The sequence below is a fragment of the Chanos chanos genome, chromosome 4, assembly GCF_902362185.1.
Source record: "Chanos chanos chromosome 4, fChaCha1.1, whole genome shotgun sequence".
NCBI classification, from domain to species: domain Eukaryota; kingdom Metazoa; phylum Chordata; class Actinopteri; order Gonorynchiformes; family Chanidae; genus Chanos; species Chanos chanos.
In genome coordinates, this window is record NC_044498.1 from 40,623,252 (window position 1) to 40,642,380 (window position 19,129).

The 19,129-nt window shown below is 41.5% G+C and overlaps 1 protein-coding gene across 4 annotated transcripts in view; it reads right to left on the reverse strand.

The window, feature by feature from the left end:
* Window positions 1-16,013, reverse strand: part of rmdn2 (regulator of microtubule dynamics 2) — a 35,024-nt gene extending 19,011 nt beyond the window's left edge. For 2 of the 4 annotated variants that reach the window (XM_030770403.1, XM_030770406.1), the window contains exons 1-4: window positions 15,952-16,013; window positions 13,233-13,681; window positions 1,766-1,940; window positions 1,403-1,505 (exon numbers count right to left, since the gene is read on the reverse strand). In XM_030770403.1, coding sequence (XP_030626263.1) covers window positions 1,403-1,505; window positions 1,766-1,940; window positions 13,233-13,669 — 715 coding nt within the window. In that variant the 5' untranslated portion in view covers window positions 13,670-13,681; window positions 15,952-16,013. Of the gene's footprint in view, window positions 1-1,402; window positions 1,506-1,765; window positions 1,941-13,232; window positions 13,682-14,951; window positions 14,972-15,929 lie in introns of those variants that run through there. The other 2 variants (XM_030770404.1, XM_030770405.1) reach the window with 2 other exon arrangements.
* Window positions 16,014-19,129: the final 3,116 nt, after the last annotated feature.

The window sequence follows — 19,129 nt, forward strand, 5'->3', positions numbered from 1 at the left end:
GACACAACAGCTGCCTTTCACATTCTTTAACGATGGTCTTTTCAAAGACAACAGAGGCTCTGTCCAAATGGAAAAAGAAACACCGAGAAAACAGGTCTATCCGGACACAAATAATTGCTGAAGTGTGTCCAAAAAGCACCTGATATTGTGCTTAAAGCGCGCTTGGGTGATGATTACCTTAGTGTGTATTGCTGTTTGCCTCTGTTCTAAAGGAGAAGATATGTTCTCATTATAGAGGGTGCTTTGTGGAACCTACGAGGTGGCACTGTCGAGAGATGTTTTTAAAACGATTTCACATACTTACAAACATGAAATCACAAAATGTAGGTCCTTACATTTATAAACTACCACGTTATCTCCGGACTGCGATATGACCTGCATACCGCTAGTACATCAGGCATGGCAAGATTACAATATATGATTCATGTAAGGGTACAAATGAATTGGATGCATTTCAAATGAAATCTATCTTTTCGGTCCAGTCAAGATTGAGTAGGTGTTGCAGTAAACAGAAGCTCCAAGTAATGTGAAGAGGGAGAAAGTGAATTACTCATTAATAATTTACAGGAGTAATGTCAGAGGTGTTACTGTTTTCCCAAGGTATTACATCATAGCACGACTCGATTTCTGGAAAGTCCTTGAACTTTCGTGAGAGCGTGAGAGGGAGAGAGAGAGCACTCACAGCAGTTTTGTGAAAGAGACACTGTCTTACTTAAACTGCCCCACACAAACTGAAGGAAAATCTGCCAAAATAAATTCAACGCTAATTCCCAACATGTAACACTTTTCAACAGCTGTCATTGAGCAACAGGAAGCTGACGCCTGTCTTCAGGGAAAATGTTATCCATTTTCTAAATACATAGAGACCACAACGTCTATTCTACAGAGTCCAGACTACAACTCCGAGAATCCTGAGAACATGTTTGGAAAACATTTTGCCTGAGGGTGGCCTTACTTCAGACCATTAAAAACCTTCCTCTCTGCCAAACTCAAGTCATCAGGGCTGCACTGTGGCTTACACGCAAGTCGAACCTTCACATGTATCCACTTGAAGGTTGCGCACACACAAACACACACACACACACACACACACACACACAAAAACAAGTGTGTATGCTACGATGTCCGAGTCTACACATCAATGCCAGAGTGACTGCAGAGTTTTCTCTATCATTGCCCAAGTCTACGTAAGACAGAGTTATCATGTCTGGGCCAGAGAAAGCTAGGGTACAATTTCAGACAGGAAATGTATTCCTGTTGCACCATGTTATGTGTTAACCATTGTTTTACCTAGTGAAACTGACACAAACACAAATAAAGGAGGTGGGTATCTTAATGTTGTTTATATAGTTTACCAGCGCGATCATTTTGTGAGGTTAGTTTTTAACAAATTAATGGTTACCTGATAGTGCAAAGTTTTTCTTCTCTTCAAGGTCTGCTGTTAGGTCATGAGCATCAGCATAGGCTCTAGCTAGTCGCCACAGAAACTGACATTTCTGATCAAACTATAAAGACAAAAAGAGAAGTTAAAATAAGATGCTGTGATGAAATGGGGTAACGAAATATTAAAACAGAGCAGGAAGATGCAGTTGAGGATAAACAAATCTGCTATTATTAGTGGCAACAATTTCAACAGAACAATGAAGGGACTGCATTCTGCCCTCAGCCAGTTTTAAGTACAAACCAACACACACATACAAGCGTGCGTGCGCACGCACACCCACACACACACACACCCACACATTTCCCACTCTCTCTTACACACCTCAGCCTTTCTCTCCAGCAGGGTCTGGAGGCCCTCCTTTTTCTCCAGACCATTGCTGTTATGCAGTCCGTCAGCTCTGTCTAACAGAGCCGTCAGCTCATCCACCGTTTCTTCATCACTGTGTCTTTGCTCATTTTGCTCCTCCTCTTCAGAATCTGTCAATGCTGTCATGTATCTGTTCGAAACCACAAGAGAGAAAATACTGAGACATTAGTGTTACATCTAAACTAAAAATTTGTCTAAAATTAATGCTGTTCACTGTGGCCGGCTGAATGTGTATATCACAGCAGATTTCAACGGATGGTCAGCACTGTACAGATGTAGCTTAGAAGCCTCGTTCCTTTATAAAAGTGACTCAGATACATTCATTCTAGTTCTATTACATGATGCTGCACCCTTCATTTGTACCAACAAGGACTCCTTCACTTCCTGCTTTTGAAAACACTGATACTCTCAGTTATGAGCATATCTGTTTTTGTTAGGGTAAAAAAAAAGTGGAAAATAAACACAATCCCTTAGAAATCTGGAAGTATCAAAAAAAAAAAAAATCACCCCTTATTATTATTATGCGGTCGTTTGAGTACACATTGATGAGATGATGAGAGAAAAAAAATTGATGTGGCACTCCTGGCGTGATTTTGCCTGAACAAGGACTCTCTCTGGATGCATGCTGGAGAACGAGCACGAGTTCACCTCCAAAGTCCAACAGGGACGCTTTTTCAGGGTGGTCAAGCAGACATGTTGAATGACGGACTCGTGCTTGTGCAAATGTTTACATGCCAAGCATCCAGCAGGTTTGTTTTTATATGAAAGTATGTCAATTAATTGTTTATGGATGCTGGCAGATAAACGTTGACGCTGTAACTCAAACACCTGAAGGCTTTCCTGTGTAACACTGTGAGGCTTGTTTGTTTCTGCCACGGTGAGGCACGCGGTGCCCCCATTAACTTTTACAGCCCAGAAAAAGTCCCTTTTCAATTACTCTAAGTGTGTTCTAACACCCTCAGCACACACATACACACACACACACACACACACACACACACACACTTGCGAAAAAGGGGGTGTAGAAAAAAAAAAAAAAAACCCCAGCTGCATTAATAACAGAGCGAGGGAGAAATGAAAGAGAGGCAGGGGAAAGTAAAGACATGAAAGGGAGCCATTAGGCGCTGGCAGAGGCTGCATTTGCGTCATATGCGGTTGAGGGAGCGTTTGAGACTTCGAGCAATGGTTCTATAGGGATGTGTCAGATCGGGCCACAGGTGGAGGGCCAATGCCTCTGGCCTGACAGCTCTGAGGGCCTGATTGACACCCTGCCGCTCAGAAAACACCCCACAGCTTCAGGAAAAAAAAAAGAAAAAGAAAGAACAAAATACAGTCATCATTTGTAGCCTCGGGATGTGAAAAAGCGAAGTGCTTATCTCTGACTACTAGCACGAAAACCAGAGTAATACTGCCTACAGACGAGGGAGAGAAGCAAGTGACACAGATTACCGCAATCCGGCAAATGCCATAATGCCGCTGAGTCACCTAAACCCATCTGATGAATCAAACTGCAAGCAATAGCAGGACCATAAGTCATTTTTAATAGCATTTCCTCACACAACCAATCACCCCATCACTGTTTTTAGACAGGCAGGATAAACAGTAGAACATTCCAGTTTGGTTTCCATCCCCACACTGATGTTTCTTCTGGTAACGCGCAGTCAAAGTGCAATCCGACTGTTTGGTTACGGTTAGCTTTTTGACTGGCGATGTTAAACAAGAACTGAACCATAACACCACATTCTGGATTACACCCTGCTGTTAAAAGGCCAATTCAAACACAGATCTGTAGAGGACACAAGGTTCTCTAAATCAGTTAGATCTAAATGAGAGAGAGGTAGAGATGTGTACTAGAACAGTACTGTAGTGCAGGCGCCAGATGGTGGAATAAGTTGCTTGTATGCCCTTTGCCTACAAAACATGACCTTTCGTTCAAGGTCAAATATTCTGAATTAAATCACTTGCCTAAGCCACCTGCCTGCCTAAAATTTTGAATAAAATTCTATTCACCTGAATAGAGTTCCAGAATTTATAGCTCTGTGAATGACAGAGATTACACTTTGTCCACGCCCAACCCTCAGCTTATCAAACAACGTGGCAGTGCTGAAAATTTGAAATAAAATATTGCGATTTCAATGCATAGAAGCAAGCAGCTGACAACTGACATACATGAGAAATGAAAGACAGGAAGGCAGGATATGCTAGGAAGGTTCTATTGAATATGACTCTCTCTAACACACCCAGGTTTTGGGAGGATTAGACTTTACTCCTTTCTTTTGTATTACCAGCATGAGAGAAGTTATAACTTTAAGTGCCTTCTCTTTCCTCTATGCTCCATTGCTGATGTATGTGACAGACCACAGGGTCAGATCTAAAAAAAAATCAAGAAATACCAACAATCCCAAACCGTGTCTCAGAGCATGGAAATCTGAGAGCAATACGGGTGATATCTTTTTATGACTAGCATGAACAAGGCGGCCATCTGCAGTAAAACCTGGACCTGAAATACTTTCCCAAGCTCCACTATTCCCGAGAAATCAGACACGACTTCATTTTGAAACTCATCGGTTCCTGTAAAACTGAATTTCAGCACATTCCCAGACACGCAGTTCCTCCGAAACTGGATTTAAATACTTCCCCAAAATTCCACAACTGAATTCATCCCTGGAACTAAATTCTAATGCTTTTCTCGGACAGATGGTTGCTATCATTTATTGTAAAATGTCAGCAAAAGGACAGGGTTCCCATTTACTGATTTAGGCATTAATTATGTTCTGAACAGTACCAAACTAAATCCAAAACGCAAAAGTTTCATTTCAAAAGAGCAGTATTTTTTTATTGTGCTGCAGAAGAACTTGAAAGCATTAAAGACTAAAAAAAATATTGAACTCTCCGTTGGCTTGGGCCTGTTGACCTGTACCTATAACCGTAGCTCGGCCCTTCTGTGATAACACCGAACAGTCACTGGCTCTTTTCCAACTGTGCTGTGCAACACCGAGGTCAGGCTGACACTGGATCCAGCAGTGCCATCTCTCAAAGCCTGTACGACAGAAAGTGTGAAGAGGGGCACGTGGCTTGTTTCCTTTTTATTTAATCTTTCATTCATACATCCCCTCGTTCCTTTCATTCATCAGCAAAACTCTTTCTTCCTGCTCCTCTCCTGTGTTTGCTTGTTCAGTGGACGTGGTGACAGGGGCAGAGGGGGTGAAACACAAAGCGCTCAGCACATTCCTCTACAGTCATTCCACATCCCATGTCACACCGCAGCTAACGACAAAAGAGAAAAAATAGCCCTCTTCTTATGTTATTATTGTTCTCCCTTGTTTAGAGAGAGAAAGGGGGTGAGAGTTGGGGTGGGGGGGGGGTCGGGGGGCATACCACATACCAGACAGAGTGAACACCGAATATAAAACTAAACAGTTGATTCTACTCAGTTTGACTGCGAACCGAACTAACCTGGACAAAGATTGACATACACAGAACACAATATGTTCTGTTCTGGGGAGAGCTGTTATGATAGCTTTAACAGATATTAATCAAAAATCAAGGAATCAAAGAGGAAAGATTTGCTGTGGTTTTTTTTTTACTGAACAATTTTGTCTCTTTGTCAGGCACTTAAATGACGCTATTTAGTTTTTATTCATAGTTGTGAATAACAACTGTGATGCAGATATGATGGTGGCTTTGTGGAAAAAGAAAAATCAGGTATAGCATCGCCACAGTTTGTGATCCTTTAAAACTGAAGTATCACAAAACCAGATAAAAACCCAGGACAGTTTAATATTACTATTGTGGCTATTATAAAAAACAAATCTTTCTTCATTATGATGTCTACAGGCAAGATTTCCATATTCTTTGGATTATTCTAAAGGCTAAGTTAGCTTTTAACACATAAAACACTGCTGAATTAAAAGGTGATGCAACACAGACAAGTCTGGCTCTTAATATGCACGGTGAATCCCGAAGGTAACAACATCTTTCAAAGGGAGCTTAGTTAACAGCAACTGTCGTCAGGGCAAAGTGTTTCCAAATAACGTGTAGTTGCCATCCCAACAGCCTTTCCCTGCACTAGCATTCAGTGCAGTTCATTTACCTCCCCCACAATGTGGACCCCCCCCAGGGTCTGCAGTGAATGGGTTGGATTGGCTGGGGAACTGGACACCATCCACTGGGTTGAAGAGAGCACAGATTGTTCCTTGACCTATTCAAGGCTGAGAAAAGTCAGGCTTCTCTCAACATCCCAGAGCCAAATAGTTTCTCTCATGGGGGAGAAAAAAAGACTCCCCATTCCAGCCTGTTCTTCCCGTGATTATCACCGTGAACCAAACACTCCTGCTGTTATCATTAATCCACAGTGAAGCCAGACCGGAGCTAACATACGCCCTCTGTTGGCAGCAGTGTAGACCACAGCCCGCTCCACCGTTGGCGTGTAGAGAGGCTAGACGAGGTCATTAGCGTTGCGTTTAGCGCCCATCCCCCTTTTCACACTTTGATACAGTTGACAAGACAGCTCAGTCTTTTTCCTTTGGACCTCTTCCTCCTTGTACATTTGCGGTTAGCAGTGGTTATGTTTGTATGGGAGTGATGGGTGGATGGGGCTGTTTAGGAGAACATTAACTCATCAGACTGAGTGTTTCTGGCTGCAGTTGACTCCGCTGCGTCGGGAAAAGAAAGATCTGTTGGCGACACAAACGATGCCAGAGGGCGAGCAGGCAGAAGCTGTTTCCCAACAAATCAAAAAGAAGCGGAGAGATTACTGCTATAAACAACGACCCCCGTCCGCAGCGGTCCCCATTTTGCTTTCCTTTTCGTAACTAAAAACTGGTCTCTCAAAGGGCATGACTGTGTCGCAGTCTTTTTGAATGAAGTTTCAGGAGACTGCTGCGTGCTTCACGTTAAGCTCATTCAGTAAATACAGCTGGAACTGCAGTACAATTACAATACAACTGACTACAGTCTGCACATTCATCATTTCCTTTCTTATTCCTATCATTCAAGCTCTTCTCTCGCTTTCTCTCTCTCTCTCTCTTTCTTTATCACAGACACACGTATCACACACACACCCGCATACTCATTCGCTCACTCGCTTACTTGTTTGCAACTCTCCAACACACTGATGAAGTTGGAGCTCCATCAGATGGAATGAACTGAAAGCAACTTGTCAATACAGGAGGGAGATGTGCTGGGTGGTCACACCGTTACGGAGAGGGGGGCTTTACTGGGCATTTGAAGGGGAAGGATAAAGACCCTGGGATTAGGGGTGGATGGCAGTTGAAATTCAAACTCCTAGCAACAAATACTATGGAGAGGTCTTAAATCATGGCCTGACAAAGCTGAACAGAATGACAGAGAGTAAATCTACTAAGCAATAAAATTTGGGAGAATTATTATGCTGTCACATTGAAATAAATGTATCTGACTGGTCTGCAAACTGTGCCAGTTTTGAATGGTACGATTGTGTTACACAACAGTACACACAGTAACTCAAGTGCAGGTTTCCATGTGCAGGAGCGTGATCAAAGGATGGCCGACCTGTGCGCCTACCAAAGGAGAACTAAATGTTAATTTTCCACTCCAATTCATATTCATGCCTGATCAGACCTGTAAGTTGCTCTAGATAAACAATCAACATTTACCTCAAAATCAATGGCTACCTACTGGAAGAGGTGGTGAAACGGTATCATTTTAGACTCACAAGTCCTAACATCCTGGAGTAACAAATGGAGCCATGACGTGTGTACACTGAACGGAGGGACTGGATGAAGGAGTTACAAGTTTCTACACGATGTGGTTAAAAATTAAGGTCTGATGACTCAGGCACACCACGGGGGTGGGGGGGGGGGGGGGGGGGGGGGGGGGGGGGAGAGAGATTGATGGTATGGCTCGGGGAAAGGGAGACAGCTAAAGGAAACTGTTTTGACAGACGAGCGGTACAACGCAAAAGCTGTGAGCGAAGCAATATTTCACTTGTTCTTTTAGTTTCACGAAACCTCTTCTGTTGTTGGACACAAAATGAACAGCTGGATTATAAAAATCCTTAAAAAAAAAAAAAAAAAAAAAACTCCTTCCTGGCTGAAAAGTACAACTCCCATAATCTGCCGACAGACAAAAGCTGTTCATGGTCTGACTATGCTGCAAAACTGCGCAGACAAAGATGGCTCGAAGGGGAAAAAAAAAGATGAGTGCACCTTCTGGTAGCTTTTGTTTTTTTCTGTTCTTGTTGTTGTTGTTTTAAATGAGTCGACACGCAGGCGATGATGAGAAAGCAATGCACTGACACATCAGCTAAGAAAACTGCGCTGAGTGCTTAAAGCAACAAAACAGAGTTGAGATGCATGGTGGGTAAAGTAGATGATTTGCTGAGTAAAACAAGGGAAACCAAGATAGGACTCGCATGCAAGTGAAATACAAAGACAACATTTGACTGAAATCGGGCTAGGCCTGCCGCGGGTACAGCTGCACAGAACGTTAGCTTTCTGTGGGTGTAGTGACCAGTCAACTCTGCTCAAAATGTGTGATTCTACCCCTCTGGGCAGCACATGCTTTTTCCATCCCAATTTTAAGCACATTAGGCTTTAAAATGCATTTTCTCAGGATGATATTAGTACCGAAAGGTCCAAATATGCTACTGAGATTCTCTAGAAAGACCTTCGTGGCTTTACACGTAACAACAAAACCAACAAGCAGAAACATTCTTGCATTAGCTTTAATGAAGTTTTGATCATCCCTGTGGTAGTGCCCTTCAAGTGCCAAGGCTGCTACCTCTCCTCCAGACCGCTCTAAACGATGCCTTCTCACAAATCACTGTGACTTCAAACCTCCAAAAATACACGTGAATTGGACATGAGCAAACTCCCATACTTTTCTGAAATTTACGTCACTTACTCAAATCATCAAAAAAGGAGTCATTTGACTCATGGAACCAAAAGAACAACATTACGGATTTACATACTATGGTAGCACCATCCCACCCAGGAGTGGAGGAACTTTAATAAAGTTATCTGAGCAGGGATCAGGTGCTTTAAAGTCTCCACAGCTCCAGGAGGGCCTAGCCGACAGCCAAAGCCCTTTAAATAGATGTGGGGATTAGGAGGTGAAGGAGGGAGGCGGAGAAGAAGAGGAAAGGGAGAGAAAGAGAGAGAGAGAGAGAGAGAGAGAGAGTGTTGAGAAAGAGAGAAAGAGAGAGTGAGAGAAAGAGAGAGAGAGAGAGAGAGAGAGAGAGACAGAGAGAGAGAGAGGGGGGGGTAGCGAAGGCTGGCTTGGATTGGACTAGGCCCAAATAATGCTCCTTCCAGGAACGGAATCTGTCAATCCCACAGAGAAAAAAAATAAATAAAAAAAAAAAAAAAACCCAGAGCAGCGGGAGGGGATTTTTGATTAGCGGCTCACCTGAGGTGTGTCTGATTTTTCACCTGCCTTTTAGAGCTTAATAACCCATGCTCTGGTGTAGATGCACCTGGCCGGCCAGGTAAAGCACCGCAAACAACGATAGTCCCTTGCTCCAGTTTGCGTGAACAGTCACATTTAATCAGAAGGGGTTTTAAAAAGACAGACAGTAAAGAGGTCTTCATTCAGAGCATGTTGACAGTGACAGTATTCAAACGACTGCAGGAGCACAAACATGGGAACCTCATGCCAGAATCTGTTAGCTGCAGTACAGACACGTGATAGATTAAGCCTTTTTTTCTGGCACAAAAACATCAAAAGGTAAGAGAAATAGCGAGAAGCATCGCATTTTATAATGCTCTGTGAAGACAGAGATTTCAAACCACCAAACTCTCAAGTACTACAATTTAAGGTTTATCAAGAACTATCATTACTTGTCCACCCCTCCCTAACACAACCCACACACATACAAACAAATAAACACACACAAACACACACACCCATACACGCGTACGTGCATGCACGCACGCACGCAGGTGGATTGGAGAGCGGTACGACTGTTACACGCACATGCTAAAAGGCAACAGAATAATTTGTGTAAAGATGTGGCTGACTGCCCAACAGTGCTGATCAGAACAGCAATATGCTTTGATCAACAACAACTGTACAGCTCCTCCACCCATCTCATTGCCATCTAATTCATCCATCAAACACACAAGCATGCACAGGTGAGCAGAGCAAAAAAACGAGAGAGAGAGCGAGAGAGAGAGAGAGAGAGAGAGAGAGAGGGGGGGGGGGGGAGGGAGAGAGGGAGACAGAGAGAGAGAGGGAGAGAGAGAGAGAGAGAGAGAAGGGGGGGGGGGCTTCACCTGGATTGACCTCAGATATGTGCTCTCTTGCTCGCTCGCTCTCTCTCTCTCTCTCTCTCTCTCACCCATCCATGTTAGAGCAAAGCAGCGCAGCACGCAACTAGCTCCTGCGGCGTAGTCACGGCACAGCATGCAGGTCAAACAACATCACGCTCTCTCACGCACCTCTGTTCTTCTTAATCACTGCTTACACAGCCCACACAAACATACGTGCTGTTTTTATAATGTTAGAACATTCCATCATCAAAGATCCACACAACTGTGTCTAAAGTCTATGATCTCATTCTCATTCTCTCTCTCTCTCTCTCTCTCTCACAGATTCATCCAGCAGGCCCCCTCTATCTTTTTTTCCCCTCTCCATCACCCCTCACCTTTTCACATCCTCCTCTCCCCACTCCCCAGCACGTTCACCTAATGCTCGGGACAAAGACAACGGGCTCTGTTTTAGGGATCTAAGTGCATGGTCTAAAGCGCATGGCGTAAGTGCGTTTAGGGTGTGTCCAAATCCACTTTTGCTGGTTCAACCGCAGATCATTTGAGCGCAAAGTAAGGAAAGCAGCAACGCGCCTGACCGCACCTCATTTTAAACCGACTGCCCAGATGGGCGCAAGTTCATTTTCTTTTTAAATGTCATGGGCGCTGGACAGGACAGTGACAACTGCGTCAGTCTGAAACTAACAATGACGTTTCGGTTGGCGCCTCATTGTATCGGGTGTAAGACAGAGACCAAAGAGTCCTGGTATTGAGTGGGTTGATAAATCAGCCCAATTTTCATCTTTTACAGACAAAGAGGATCATAGTCAATTACTAAGGCATTAGTATTTCTATATCTGTTTATACCTGTATATTCCATAGATGCTAATAATTCAATGATTATCCTCCATTATGTGCCGCATAGAGTCAAGGTTAAAAGAAGAACAGAATGTAAAATGTAGTCATTCAAGTATTCATCAGTATGCACAGCACTATTCAAATCAATCATTCACAAGAGAAGAGAATTGTCAGTGAATGGTAATATAACTGCCAGGCTGACAAAACACCTAAATTCCCTCAATCTGGAATTCCTCTGGAACAGTCAAATATGACCATATCAGTTTTATTAATGCATACTTGATATAAAGTGTAAGAGTAAAGGTTCTTTGTATGTTAATGAGGTAGCCGTTGGCATGTTCAGGAATCTCTTTACCTCTTAAACCTGTGCTTTAAAAAGCTAAATAAATGTACTCTTAAGACCTTTTAAAAAAATTCCTGAGAAAATAAAATGGTTTAAATATGCATAAAGTGTATTTAAAACGTTTATAAAAATGAAGGATTTGCCAGCGCCAGGTAAAAGCCCACGCTGGACTGACAGACTGATTGGAATACTTGTCTTAGTCACTTAGCCGTTTACATACTGTCTCTTAAAGAGGACTTTAAAAAGCCATTCATTTGGAGAAGACATCTGTTGTTTATGTTATTCTAGGCTGGCGTGTGATCAAGGTATTTGGCTTAGTAGATGATTGGGCGTGTAGAATAAGATTGCACTGGAACATGGCAAGCTCTCCCGCCCCAGGCGCAGGCACGCACACACACTCCCCAGAACACCTCTGATTTGGTGTGTGTGTGTGTGTGTGTGTGTGTGTGTGTGTGTAAAGACTAAATATACAGGTAACTACCAAAATAAAGAAAATCTGGACCTGAATTGCATGCTACTGAATGGAAACATGCTCCACACAGACAGATGCATGCTCTAAACCAACAAACACAGACACACACACACACACACACAAACACACACACATTCTCCCAGGTCTATAGACCACCATGATAAGCAGGTCTATAGACCGTCTTCATAATGTCACTGGCGTGCACACATGTGCTGCTCACTGCTACAATAAAGGAAACAAATGAAGTAGACAGAGTAGACTGAATGCAGGGGTTTCCACAGAGCTTACCAGCATTTCATAATGCTTGTCATATCATGTATAAAAATGCTGGGTTGCCCCAGTTACCCAATAATGTGGCCATCACAGCTTCAGAAAGAAACTGTTGATATAGGGGCATTAGTGACAAATCTGCTAACAGGTGCTAGATCTGGGCATGTTCTAGAAAATAGCTATAATAACATAGAAATTTGTCAAAAATCTCTTCATGATCATGTCAGCAATAATTTCAGACTTTACTTTTCATGTTCCAAAACAAAAGAAATCGGTAACCGCGTCAGAGTACAATGATTTGGTTCTGGTGGCTCATGGCAATCTAAAGCCAACATCAAACCTTTTTACGTTGGTGTTTCCTTTATTTTGGCAGCGTAACCCGGCGCTGTAGATGCTACCGGTAGGGAGAGGAGCCTGTAAATAGTACAGACCTGAAGGGTGTATATTGCTTTTAAAAAACAAAACTTTAGCAATGAGTCATATTATCATAACCATGGAAGAGCAGGGGTTGTCCTTAATCTAGTCCAGGCATGAGGCACAAATAAACTGCAGCTAGTGACTACACGGCTTGTGTAAAAAAAAGAGTTAGCGCTGCTAGAGGCCACTTTCGTAAGTTCCGAAGGAAGTCACGTGACACATCTTGCTACACTGTATTAACAGTCCTTTTCAGGACGGCTTAAAAGTTTTAGTCACTAAATTTAGAGCGCTGGGGGTTATGTAGTAAAAGAAGTAAATTTTATGCCACCCCACGTCCCGAACAGACGGGGAAAGAGAAGACTCAAACTCAAATCGTTTTTTTGATGCATGAAATGTTCAGGGCGTAATTTTATGAAAAAAAAAAAAAATTTACGGGATGGTTTTTACAATAGTGTTTCAGACACGTTTTCAGATAAACTGCATTGCGAGCGATGATTCCCGTTACAAGAATTTCCTCAGTCTGACACTGGTCAAAGTTTTTGTCAAGAAAAACCAGCCCTTGGTCAGAAGTGTTCCAAAGATGCCGTCCTCACTGAAAACCCTAAAACCTCTATTGTGAAGTCATCACATATTCAGATTGTTTGTTACAGCACAATAACAATTTCAGGGATAAAATGTGCTCTGATGAAAAATAGGCCAAAACTCAGGTGTTGTCCACAGAATCACTCTGTCAGTGCCTGACCTCTTCCCCCAAAATCAAGCCTGTGCTCAAAAATTTCGCACCATAAAATATGAAATCAGTCATAAGATACGTGTGTAGGACGTTTGACTCACCCCCCTTCACTCTCCGCCTCTTCAGAGCTGTGTCCGTCAGCCCCAGGCGCGCTGCCGCTGGCTCTCTTCCTCCGAGTGGGTGTGGTTCGGTGGAACGGGCTGACCTTACGAGCTACACCTTCAGCTCCACCCCTGCCTCTTAACTGGTCTCGTACATTGTCCTGCAGTTGTGGTAAAGCGTCTTTCAGAGCCCGAATCTCCTCTTTCAGCTCTGACACACATTGGATCAGTGCCCCAAGTCGATCCAGAACCTCCGCCTGGCCCATCTGTAGAGCCGTGCTCTCTCCCAGTCGATCTGCGTTACTGCTAAGGTACAGCCCTGGATAGGGGACGTTAGGCCTGTACTGCCGGTTTCTGTACCACACCACAGCAAGGCTGATCCCGGCTGCCCCTGCCAGCACACCCAGAGCCAGAACCTTACTGTCGGTCTGAGACATACTGCTGCTCACCTGTAGAGAACACAGACAATGTGGTCACATAGTTGAGTTACTCTCTTATATTGGACATTAATGAGACTAGAACAGCTAAACTGAGAACGATATACTGGAAACAGCTATAACGGATATAAGCGAAACGGCTAAAGTAGGGAGGACAACTGCAGAAAACTGAGTGAAGCTAAGTTGTATGAGGCTGGAACAGCTGAAATAGAAAAATTTGCTTGCACAAGTAAATGCAAACACACCAAAACATAAAACTACAGAGGATTATGGTACAATGCACAGAGACAGTGCAATAGAATATCCACACATATTGGACAAATTAAGAAAGACAGATGATGACATGTTCCTTAAATAAATTGCTAACTGTAAAGCTGTTAGGTTTACTCTTGCCTTTACTGCGACTGAACTCTGCCAGTGTGGTATTTGACTTGGCATTTCAATATGTGTGGGAAGTACTTGATTACTGTAGTTGCACATACTACGTTGCGGTTTAACTACGTCACACTCATCAATTGTAAATGATATCACGGCAGACAAGGACCAAATTTGCATTCAAGTGGCAGAGCTGACTAACGTTCATCTGTACAAAAGAGGAAAACAGCACTGACAAGTTTAACAAGTACTCTGGACAGGTTTTGGCACAACAGCATATATGGGCAGATAAAAAAAAACCGGTGGTACTTGCCAGAACTTTTGTCACAAAACACGATTCTAAGGTAGATGACAGAGGTTTGAATTTCAACTGCTATTAAAACCTTACAGTGGCATTAGTTTCAACTGCTACTGAAATCTTAATAAACATAATAAAATTAACAAAGTGAGCGGATGGCACTAGGTCGAGAGCGGGTGTTTGGTAGAGCCGTGGCTATGAGACGTCGCGTTGGCCACTCTGACGGATTAATCCACCCTCGTCCTCCCAGTCACCTTTAGTGACTCACGTGAGCAGGAAACAAGATTATTTAGATTACATCCCGGCAAGCCAGCTAGGTGCTCATGTCTAACTCTCAGACAGGTAATCTTAAATTAGATACATTTATAGCGTATGTAACTTAAATAATTTTACCCATCAAAAAGGTATCAAAGAGACATCGCATAACTTCTGAACTCTAATTCACATCCAGCTAGCTCTCTGCAGCCTCACTAGCCAGTCAGTCTCTGTCACTATTTTACAATGCCAGTTAAGTTCTTTCTACTTATTTTACTGTGGGCCACTGAAAATAAGGCGATGTTCAATATAGCATAAAATACATCCCTGACATACTGTGTACAATAACCTTACTGTCTGAAAAGCGCAGGCTCCTCACAAGAAGCTCACTCTCCGCTGACAGGTCTACGTGCAACTTGAAAAACAGTCCGTAGTAAACACAAGTGCGCTAAACGATATGTTCCAGGTGACAGTAAAATCCTCATAAATGAGCTAGAGCAGAGCATTCCTAACAGATAGATAGATAGATAGATAGATAGATAGATAGATAGATAGATAGATAGATAGATAGATAGATAGATAGACCGACAGACAGATAGATAGATAGATAGATAGATAGATAGATAGATAGATAGATAGATAGATAGATAGTACACTACAGCTCCTAGATAGGGATGCGTTTTTTTATACAAGACGTTGATTTTACAACATACATGGTTTTGTGAAGTAATATTCGCGTAAGCACAACTGAGGTCCCTCTTGAGGTAATGTAGGAGGTACACTCAACAATTCTCTACATTCTCACCATCCCTCACAAACTGTCTCACAGGATATAAAAATACCTAGTGAAATTGGTATATTCTTGGGAATACATCCATACTTATAAGCGCCAAATGTCTAAGCAACAGCAGGCTGACCTGTAGAGTTATTTCGACATAATCAAGTCAGTCAGTAAAGTGCACAGTGTCACACAACAGAATGTAACCAAAGTTCACCAACTTACTCATTAACTACTGATATAGTGAGAGCCTTATAAAACAGACCTTTCACTCTGCTCAAAATGAACAAAAATGATAGTTAATATGTTGTTTTGTATCTGTTTATATATGTACTCAGAGCTGTATGTTGTAAAGAAACTAATTCACATTTTTTAAAAAATCCTTTTCATCACATGCATGCAATTTCATGCCTGCTTTCCTTCACGAGTCCAGTCTTTGACACTAAAAATTTAAACTGACAGTGGGGAAAAAAACAACAACAACACGAACACACACACACACACACACACACACACACACACATAAATCAGCAAAAATAACAATATTTGCTTACAATTTAAGTCTCCACTACTTACACAAACAGTACTAACAGAACTTGGTCTTCGGCGATAACTGTTCTCCCAGAGTCGAGAGGGCTGAATGGTAAAATATTGTTGTCCAGGGTTTTGTCATAATCAGATCAACCTTGAACCTGCTGTCACTTCACTTCAGACAAGGCTGTCCTTGGTGGTATCTGGTTTCATTACTTGAGATACAGTGAGAAAAATGATGTTGCAATTTTACTAGGATTTATCTATGATTTTTCTACTGTGTGTCAGATTTATTGTCAGGCATGTAAATAGAAACACGAAGAAGAAAATGTGACAGTTTATCATTGTTTATTGAAGAAAATGGTTGAAAAATTCATGAGAAACAGCATTAAAAAGAGTTTTCTGGTCTTATTATTAGAAATATTGTACGCTAGAGGGGACCACAAAGACCACAGTTGTATGCTAGAGAGGACCACAAAGATTTGATGGATCACTTTTGCTATCGGGTTTAATAAACTTTGTTTATCAACCTTTGATAGCAAATGGAGGGAGGGGAGAGAATAAAAAAAAAGATTTGAGTGAAAGGCAAGACTGGTGAATGTGTACATGAGGGGGTGTTCAAAGGGATAGGAATAACATGATAAAGATCTTGTTTTGTCAGGACGTAATGATCTAATGCTTAGCGCCTCTTCTGAGCATGTTCCAAGTCCATAATGCTCTTTGTGTATCTCATCACTCTTTGTATAGTTTGTCCTAAAGACAGCCTGACCAGACCTGTTCAGTGGAATTGTGCTTTAAAAGCCCAAACCCTGTGACAAAATCATTGTGGAATGTTTGATTGGTAAGTTTGGAAGTCCACCAAAGTTTAAACAGCAGTGTTCAGTGATAGTTCGGTTCACTGAATAGTTCAGGAGGGTTATTCCAGAATTGGAAGACAACTTAGGCATCAAAACTTGTACTGTTTATTTGATCATTTTCTGTTATGAATTTAGGGAAAACAAGTAACATGTAAACCATCAAATAATTTGATTCGTCCAGCTCAGGCATCAAAGGCACACTTATTACGAGATGTTTTATTTGTTGTGTGCGAACTTTTTTTTTTTTTTTTTTAGTGATTTCAGTATTTATTTTCAAGTATTTGCTCAAATACATTATGCATATAATCATTCAAACTATTAAAAGGACAATAGGTTAAACCCCCATGAGCTGAGAAAATTATTTAAGATTATTTTAACAAAAATGATATGGTAGCAGGGTTGAATTTAGAGCACAGGGTTGCACAAAGTAAAAGGGTTGAATGGATACATTAATTTTGATTGTAGATCGAGACATAAATGTGACAAATAAATACTCAGGACCACAGGAATGTTGTTTAACAATATTTTATATATCTTTTTGATGAAGGATCAACAGGATTGCAAGGGTAACAGTAACAGGGTTGCAAGTAACAGGTTTGCAAGTCAATTCTAATGTTAGCTTTTTCTCAGGAATAGATGCTAGCTGTGGAATGTAACATTACTGTAAAGGTCAAGGACAAACTTAGTTATTTAAATAAAGAAAGAAAACTTTGAAATTCATTTGTCTTTTTCTGATAATTTGAGTAACAGTGTCATGTTGGTTAGAGTGACACACTCAATGAAGGCTGAAAAAATTGGAAAAACATGAAAAATAGAAGAGAGGTCTTACCTTTGGTCCATCCATGGTGTTAGCAAATGGCTTGCTGATACTATTTCTTCTGTGTCATGTAACTCACTGTTTTTTCTTTTCCTCTGCCAGGCTAAATAGATTTCGGTAACAGGGTTGCGCACATGTTGTTGGACACAACTTCAGTGCATAATTACTATTATTTAAAATATGTTTATGATTAAACAAATTGTTTTAGCAATTGCAAGAGACATACATCAACAAAATCATACCAAAAAAAGTCGATTTAAAACTTATTTTAACTGTTATACTTGATGTGCAAGTTGGTCGTTAAGAATGTGGTACCAGAGAAAAATGCCATTTTAGGGGGTGCTTGATAGCTGTTTGGTATTTTTAATAATATTTTGGAGCCACCCCCCCCCCCCCCCCCCCCAACTATATATATTTTGTCTCAGGACAAATACAATTTTCACAACAAATGCATGTTTTAGCATTCTGTGCACGGATTATTTTAAATTTCATGGGTGGGACAGAAAATGTCCTCCGGTTCTGGAATGTCCCAGTAATGATGTTTGCTGTCAGTCTGAGCATCATTATTTAAACAAAAGAGAGAATTATCATTTTTAACCAACAGAGAGGTAGCATGACACGAACTGAAATCTTTCAGTCTGGCCTTGAGGACATAAATAAATCAAAATATTGCAGCAATGATTATAGATTTGGTGGAACATGGTGCATATTAGATGAACTGGAAATGGCATCATCCAGTTCCCTGATCCATTTTCATGGGTTACCAGTGCTTAAGCAGTAGTGAAGTTCCACAGCCATGGGGTGTAGAACAGGAGATACTGAAATACAGTTAGGAACAGTTTTTACACACCACTTTTCATCACACCTTTACCCCTTGTCTGTTTCAACATCCATTTAGTGTTCTTATCTCTGGAACAATCTACCTGACAGCTTACAAGCTCCCTACTCTACAATACAACAACTGTCAAGGACCCTCATCCCACTCCAAGGCACTCAAGAGGCTACAGGAGTCACTGTACATGACCACGTATTATATGATTATGTCAGTATATGTCATAATTTAAATTTACTGAGTGATGCGGTTACAGTGCGCTCTTACGTCGGGTACACAATATCAAATACAGAATTAGAATTAACTGACTTTTAATTGAATAAACACTAGTCATAACCTGAAATTCAAGCAAAAAGTTACATGTAGTCCACTCAGTGTGTCGATTTTTTGTTTGTTTGTTTGTTTGTTTGTTTTTTACCAGTGGTGAAAGCTCATTGACTCACATTTCTGATATATTGTACAGTTTATGTTTCATATGCCAATACATTTCAGCCAGTGCCAGTTGAAGACGGCAATGATGACTGAAAATCATTGCAGAATGGAAAAAGAAATCTGTATGTTTGACAGACTATGGGTTGATTACTCAGTATGATAAAGCCAAAAATGTACTTACATTCTCCCTGCTGAAATATAACATTTCTAGTAAAACTTTATGGACTTGAAGGTAATGACCATGACATGCCTGACTTTATCACCCCACCTGGGGTCATTTGCATC